The sequence below is a fragment of the Lynx rufus genome, unplaced genomic scaffold (genome assembly GCF_022079265.1).
Source record: "Lynx rufus isolate CCGP_SWC_20201006 ecotype Redwood Valley unplaced genomic scaffold, mLynRuf1.p SCAF_6, whole genome shotgun sequence".
NCBI lineage: Eukaryota > Metazoa > Chordata > Mammalia > Carnivora > Felidae > Lynx > Lynx rufus.
Genome location: NW_025814878.1, coordinates 70,767,825 through 70,775,399, shown reverse-complemented (window position 1 = coordinate 70,775,399; position 7,575 = coordinate 70,767,825). Strand labels below are relative to the sequence as shown.

Genomic DNA, 7,575 nt, shown 5'->3' with positions numbered 1-7,575 from the left:
GAAAACCACACAAAGATATGAGAATTTAATACAGAGCTATCTGCCTAAATCACATGACTCCAATCTCCGGCTCTGGTGGCTGGAACAGTCTTTTACGATCCACCTTTTGTGAATTTTTTTATTCTCTACAAATAACAGGCAGAACCCAGTCTATCAATACATTAACAAAGATATCCCTTTGTCAGGAGCCCATTGATTCACCCAGTTTTCATTCTGCCAGAAAGAGGAGTTAAGGCCATTCCTTTTCATTTAGTCCACATCCCAGCCTTTAGAGTACGGGGATGCCGAGCTACTTGCATTTACCACATTCTAAAAAGGCCCGAGTCAAGCAATTACCAGCCACTTGGCCTTCTTGCAGAAATACACAAAACGTGTAGAATTGCTTCATTTTATCCCCTCCTAGACTCTTCACTTGGAAATTGGCTGCTCGGGCGAGTGTTGTTTTTTCCCCCCGCAGCCATGTGTCGAAGAGCGATTAACACTCGCTCGACAAAACCCATTCCCGGGCCATTTGGGAGTTGCACGCGTTCGCACCCGAGGTTCGGCCTGCCGCGCCTTCACGCGCAACCTTTTTGTTTCCGCGGCTAGCTGGGGAGAGAGGGGCGGAGAGGGCGCGAACCGCTCAGTATGCAGCAGGCAGCCGGGGCTATATAAAGCTCGGGTCTCGGACCTGGCGGGGGAAGAGGTCTGGCTTGCCCGAGAGCAGGCAGCCGCCTTCCGCCCAGCCCCAGCCCCGCCGCGCCATGGAAACCTGGCAGCCCTCGGCAAGCGGGGCCGGCGAGCGCGCGCGCCGCCGCCGCCTGCCGCCCGCGGCCCCCGACCGCCCCGCGCCGCGCGGGGGCGCGGACTCCGGTTGCGGCGCCTCCCCCACCCCGGCCCTCCCGCCCGCGTCTCCCGAGCTCCTCCCCTCCGCTCTCCGCCCCCCACCCGCCCCCGGTCCACGCTCTGCTGCGGGCTGTTCTCCCGGGTCTGGGCTCACATCTCCCCTGCGCGCCTTTTGCCCCCCACCCCGCAGATCCGCAGGCCTCTGGAGACCTTGGGTTGATGCCAGAGGCGACGGGGAGGAAGGGGCGAGGCACCACGCGGCGGAGGCGGTGAGTGAGCCGCGCGCCTCGGGCCGCGCCTCCCAGGGGCGCAGATGATGTACCGGGACTGGGTATGCCCTGCCCGAGGGGGACACACGCCCGGCCTGCCCCTCGCTTAAGATCGCGCCCGCCCGAGGCCCTACCAGAGGCCCTGTGGGTCCTGATGCTGCGAGTTTGTCATCCAGAGCAGCGGACACACGGATACGGTCGGGAGCGAGGCTGCTGACAGCCCCGGGGTCACATTCCCTGCCGGCGCGAGGAACGCTAGATCGCGCGCTTTCCCCGTTTCTACAAGGTGAGTGATAACTGCGATTCGTGTCCTTTCGTCCCCAGATGCCGGATGGCCCCGGGATGACCGAAGCCGCAGGAAAGCTTTCCCAATACAGACACCCAGTCAGGTGAGTGACAGGCCTCCCCGAAGGTCTCCCGTTCCTCCAGCGGGAATCGCACCGCCTAGCTCCACGGCTGGCCTTGCAGCATTTCTGTCTCGGGAAATCTGTCTTCAAGGATCGCAGAGGTCCTTTACTAATCGAATTGACGAATGTAGTTCACGCTCTCACCTAAAAGAACTGTTAATCAGTGCACACTGAGCAAACTCTTAAAAAATATATTATAAAGACGGAAAGTGGATGGTGTCGTGAAAGTAGACCGGTGACAGCGTGTGCCAGCAAACCAATTTTTTCTTTTTCTTTTTTTGAATGCTGAAGAGGTCCGGTGAAATTGATTTCACAACAGGCAGACTGTGTATATTCTTTTTTTTTTTAAAGGTTTTTTTTCCCAATGTTTATTTTTTCGAGAGAGAAAGAGAGAGACAGAACGCGAGCGGGGGAGGGGCAGAGAGAGACACACACACGCACAGAATTCCAAACAGGCTCCAGGCTCCGAGCTGTCAGCACAGAGCCTGTTGCGGGGGCTTGAACTCCTGAACCCTGAGATCATGACCTGAGCCAGAAGGCGGAGGCTTAACTGACCGAGCCATCCAGGCGCCCCAGACTGTGTATAATCTTATTCTCTTGCAAACCAGACGGAAGAATGGTGTTCAAAGTGGCAGTGTTACGGCAAAATGAGCTTGACATGTAAGAGAAAATGGAGTGTAATGAAAATCCTAAAGATCGCTAAACACTGTAAAAAGGATAGAAGTTACTCGACATAACGATGAGGAGCTACTCTGCTGTTCCTAGGCACAGGAAGTCGGCCTTTCTGTAGAATCCTTTGTAGATTTTATTCAGGTGAAAGGTTATTCTGCAGTTTGCTTGCTTCAGAGAGCTGTGAAATGCAGACATGTATGATATTCATATGTACGTGCTTATAAACAGCATGTAGAAGGCAATATATGTTGGTTAATTTCTTACCATGTGTCAGCACTAGTAAGGGACACAGGGAAAAAATAATCACACCCCTTTAACAAGTGTTGTCATGGTTTAGTTTGGTCAGTTTTACCTGTATGGGCCAAACATAAGCACCTAACTCTGCCAGAGGGAGTGGGGAAAGATCTGGAAAGTGTGTATGATAGGTTGTGGTTACCTAGCTGAGTCTTAAAGTTAGCCAGATGGATGGTAGGTGTGGGAAAAGGGGACAGAAGAAATAGCATAGGAAAAGGGATACAGAGTCATAGAACACCATAGCTCCCTCTGGGAGTATCAAGGAGCTGGAATTTGGGTAAGTGAAGGTGTGGTCATTCCAGCAGGTAAGCCAGAGGCCGGATCTTGCACACCATGGTAGAGAGTTTTGTCCTAATCCTGTATGTGACATTGGGAACCCATGGACTTAATTCTGTAGATGCTATTGGGGGTTACTCAAAGGATTTTAACCAGAAGAGAAGTGTGATCAGATTTGTGTTTCAGAAAAAGCACGAAGAAAATGGTATATAGGCTTAGTTAGAACACCGAAGTGAAGTTGGAAGTTATTGTAATTCAGGCAAGATATGCTAAAGAGCCATTCTGACGCATTGGAAGTGGGGCTGGGACTGACAGAATTTGGGGAAGGCTTGGGTGACATAATAGGGTTATAATGTATTGGATATAGTAGGTAAAGAAGAGGTAGAAAGACAGAATGGCTCCCAAGTTTGTGTCTGATGACTAGATGAATGCTGCACCAACAGAGTGGAAATTAGGGCTTAAAACAGATTTGGGGAACAAGATAACGAGTCTAGTTTTTCATTTATCACATTCAATGGGCCTATGGGATATCCAAATAGGTGTGTTCAGTAAAGAGTTGCATCTATAGGTAACGGGCCCACAGTCAAGATCTTAAGTGGAAATACGGACAGCTTAGAGTCTTCAGTAAATGAATGTTTGGGGAAATCATGGTGGTGAGTGAGGTCTTCCAGGGGACTTCGGGAGGAGAGATGATCACTCTTGATAAAACGCTTGGGAAGGCCAGTTTTAACCTGTATACACAGAAAAAGGGATCCACAAAGGAGACTGAGAAGAACCATTCAGCCCGGGGGAGAATTCAGGAAAGTGTCAAGTCCCTGAAAAAAAAATGGTCAGAGATTCTGGGAAGAGTGTGGTAACAATTAAACAACGTTCTTTGGATTTGACAGTTCTAGTTAAGCATTAGAAAATCAATTGTTTCCTGTATAAGAAATTCCTTTCTTCTTCTGAACTACTGTAGCCATTAATTAGTACTTCTTTAAGTTTATTTTATTTTTACTAATTTCTATCTTGAGTACTATTGTGTGTTTCATTTTTAATTTAATCATCTTCTTGAGGATAGGGACCATGATTTTTTTATCTTTGAATGATGAATTATGTCTGGCACAAGGGATCACTAAAATATTTACTGAACAACTGAATTATTGATGATTGCTTATTTAGGCATCAAAATTAAAAACTTTTTTTTTTTTACCAGTTGTCTAGAAACATTTATAAACTATATTACCTACTTTTCTGCTCTTTAAAATGGAGTATACTGGGCACAATGTAACCTTCTCTTTGTTAGAACTACTCTGTTATAAATGGGTGCCTGGGGCTGGGGCTAATTACCCTACACTAAAATGACTGCACTGTTGCTGGTGAGTCAGCCATATCCTTCTTTTCTTTTCCTTGTATGAAAAATAATAGAAGGCCATATGGCAAGATTAATATTTGTCAAAAATTTGAAAATATGAGGTAATTGGGTTACATGAAAATTATTGTATAAAGCCAGTATTATTCTCAATATCTTAATATGGATTTTACAAATTTAGTTGGATGGGGAAAAGGAAGGGAGATGTGATCAAGGTTGGGGTCAGAGGAAGCTTTTTTATACCCCTGGTGTGAGTGCATAGAAAAAGTTTTTAAAATATTGCTTTTTGTACTTTTCTAAACTTACATTGGCTACATCTGTAACTAACAGTTAAATTTGTGGGTTTTAGTTGAGATACTAGATGATTTCCGCTTTTCTGGAAGGTGCATAACATTTTGTTGTCTTTATAAAATTGGCTATCAAAAATTTTAATGTAATAGTAGAATTCATTTTTTTCCCAAAGGAATTTGGAAATTGGAAGACAACCTTCTTCTGTATATTGTAAGAATAAATATATCAGTAATACCTGAAGAAAGCTAAATACTGATCTTATGCTCATAAAGGGTTTAGTGTGAATTTATTTGATCCAATTTATAGCTTGGATAAAGATTTAAAAATAATTAACTAGTTATTGATACTTTGGCAAGTAGACTCCCATGAAACCTGTGATAGTAACATTTTAAAACTCTATCTAAAGGCATACATCAATTGCTAAGTATATGGAGCTCTTGAAATTTGAACATTTCATGAATATAAGGATTCTGAATGTGACAAAATAAAGCATATTATGTTGTCTGCTTCTTTCAGACTATTTTGGCCCAAATCAAAGTGTTATGATTACTTATATCAAGAAGCAGAAGCTCTTCTGAAAAATTTTCCAATTCAAGCCACAATTTCATTTTATGAAGATTCTGATAGTGAAGATGAAATTGAGGAGCTGATCTGTGAAAATTAATCTGATTAGTTACTTTTGATGACATTAAAAGCTTATAGAATTTAAATTTAGTGTACAAATGTATCATAATCCTTTAAACTAATTTATTTGTATATAAATTATTAATAAAATGAAATATTTTGGAATTACAAAGTAGTTTGGCTTTTTTTTTATCCTTACACTATAATCCAATGTTGGAATTGAAAAATAAGTGCAGTGTACAAATGTCTTGATTGTATTGTAAACATTTGAGGTTTACAAAAGATAATTTTGATCTCTTCATCAAATTACAAATTTAACTTTAGTTATAATTCTGCAAGTATTTAGCTAAAACTTTGCAGAGAGTGACTATATTTAATTTTCAACCTAATCTTGTAACATCTGGTATTTCTTACCGATCCTCATTAGATATTGTAGTTGCAGATGAATATTATTAGATAATGAAGAAAGTCACCTTATGTTACTAATCACACAATATTATGTGTTTGCTTGCAAATGGTGAAAAACACTTTAAATCATTGTCCATAATTGAGAGTGGGAATTAATGTCAGGGCTATTAAACTTTAGAGATGTTTAATGAATGAAGAATCAAGTCATTGTCACTTTAATACTCCTCTGCTGTCCTTAAACCCAGTAGTAAAATAGCATGGGTGTTCAATAATTGTAGTGCTACATTGAGGGATTCCCAGAACTAAAACAAAACAAAAAAAAGTGAGTATGACTTACATGGAGTCAATAAAAGGGGAGCCAAAGGCCAGAATTTGATATTTTTCCATTTCTGTCCAAGGGGGAACTAAGAAATTTGGCAGATATGAAGTGATTTTCAACAACATCACCTTCCTTTGTTCTGGTTCCTTGCTCCTAATATTGTCATGTAAAAATTTTTCTCGTGGGAAGTGAATAAGAAATTGTCAGTGATTAGCTTTTTTAAGTTTTTTTTTTATCTTTTTAAGTGTTTATTTATTTTGAGAGAGAGAATGTGAGCAGGTGAGGGGCAGAGACAGACAGAAAAGAGTGAATCCCAAGAAGGCTCTGCCCCTTCAGTGCAGATCCAAATGTAGGACTTGATCCCAGGAACCATGAAATCATGACCTGAGCCAAAACCAACAGTCAGACGCTTAATGGACTGAGCCACCCAGGTGCCCCAAGCTTTTTTTTTTTTTTTTAATGTAGACTTATGAAAGAACACCTTATCATTTAATGAAAGAGAAAACAGGAGCACATTGCAAGGTAAAGGTAACATAGTAGATAGACTATGGTTGTGAAGTTCTTTAGCTTAAATACAATTTTTCACAATAAGCATTTTAATTGCCAATAAAATGTTTACTAATATCCCAGAATGGTGATAGGTAGAGGTGAAGGTCCAAGATGGTTACCTGGCTAAGAAATCCTCTTACTTGAATGGCTAGATTCACACAATTTGCCTTCTAACCTTAAGGACAAGGCGGTTGAAATAGAGTAAGTTCAAATCATGTGTCAGAGTCAGGAAAAATTAGTAATGGCCTCAATTAGGGAGAGTTATTTACAAGTATATTTTTTCTCCTGAAAACGTTTTCTCTTCACTGGATTCTACACTCAGGAGGTGTGTGTGCCCCAAGGGATATACAAAAAATCCACCAGGTCACGAATCTGGACTTTGATCATTAGGGACTGGTTTTTACCTGCATAGTATTCGAGCTTCTCTCATCAATATGTTGGAATAGTATGAAGAACCACCGCCATTTATTGATTTATTGGCTACTACTAACCAACCAGGCACTATACCAGGTAGTTTACATATGACATCTCATTTAATCCTTACTGAAATCTAAAGCCATTAGGCAGATGGGGAAAATGAAACTTTGAGACACTCAAATAACTCGCATAAGGCCTTATTTATTAAATGCAGAGAGATGGCATTCAAACTAAACCTATTTGACTCAAACATAACTGCTCGTCACTCCATCTGGGGTTGTATCAGTAAGCAATTCCCTGTGTCCTTCAGTGAAGATAGGAAGTTAGATGAAGAGGAAATGCTTGTGAGTGGTGATCGGAGCAGGAGACTTTACTTCTTCGACTCATTCGTTAGTCATTAGCGGGGGTTCTTAAAGGTGAAGCTTCACCTAGTAGGAGTGGCTGTTTGCATTTGACACCTTAATTCTTAAAGGTTCTCTTTCCTGTACAGACAGGTGTCTTACAGTAGAGAGTTTCAGAGAAATCAAAATGCTTTGAAAGTGTTATTTTGTGCCATATTTCAAGTAGTGTGGTGGTAGTGCTTAACAATAGACAGACACTTGTGTCCTGGTTTAACAGTCTATAAGAATTTATTTTCAGATTCTGTCAGCACCAAGGCTAAGGAACAGCTTCCCTCTGTCTTAAATGCTACCACGGAATAGCTGTCACCTCCCTGCGGTGCTGAAATTCAGACTTCAGGACTAACGAAGCATGCGTACTTCTCTCTGGTTCCTCCCCTGCCGGCGCTCCGTTCTTTCCTTTGGCTCCGCCCTTCGCGGCCTCAACGTGCTGCGTCATGGCGCGCCTCACCCCGGGCGACCCCGGAAGTGGGTC

At 42.6% G+C, this 7,575-nt stretch overlaps 1 protein-coding gene across 1 annotated transcript; it reads left to right on the top strand.

The window, feature by feature from the left end:
* Window positions 1-743: 743 nt before the first annotated feature.
* RIPPLY2 (ripply transcriptional repressor 2) lies at window positions 744-5,049 on the top strand. Its single transcript, XM_047103016.1, has 3 exons — window positions 744-1,094; window positions 1,419-1,483; window positions 4,902-5,049. Exons 1-3 carry the CDS (start codon window positions 744-746, stop codon window positions 5,047-5,049), a joined length of 564 nt encoding a protein of 187 aa, XP_046958972.1.
* The last annotated feature ends 2,526 nt before the right edge of the window (window positions 5,050-7,575 follow it).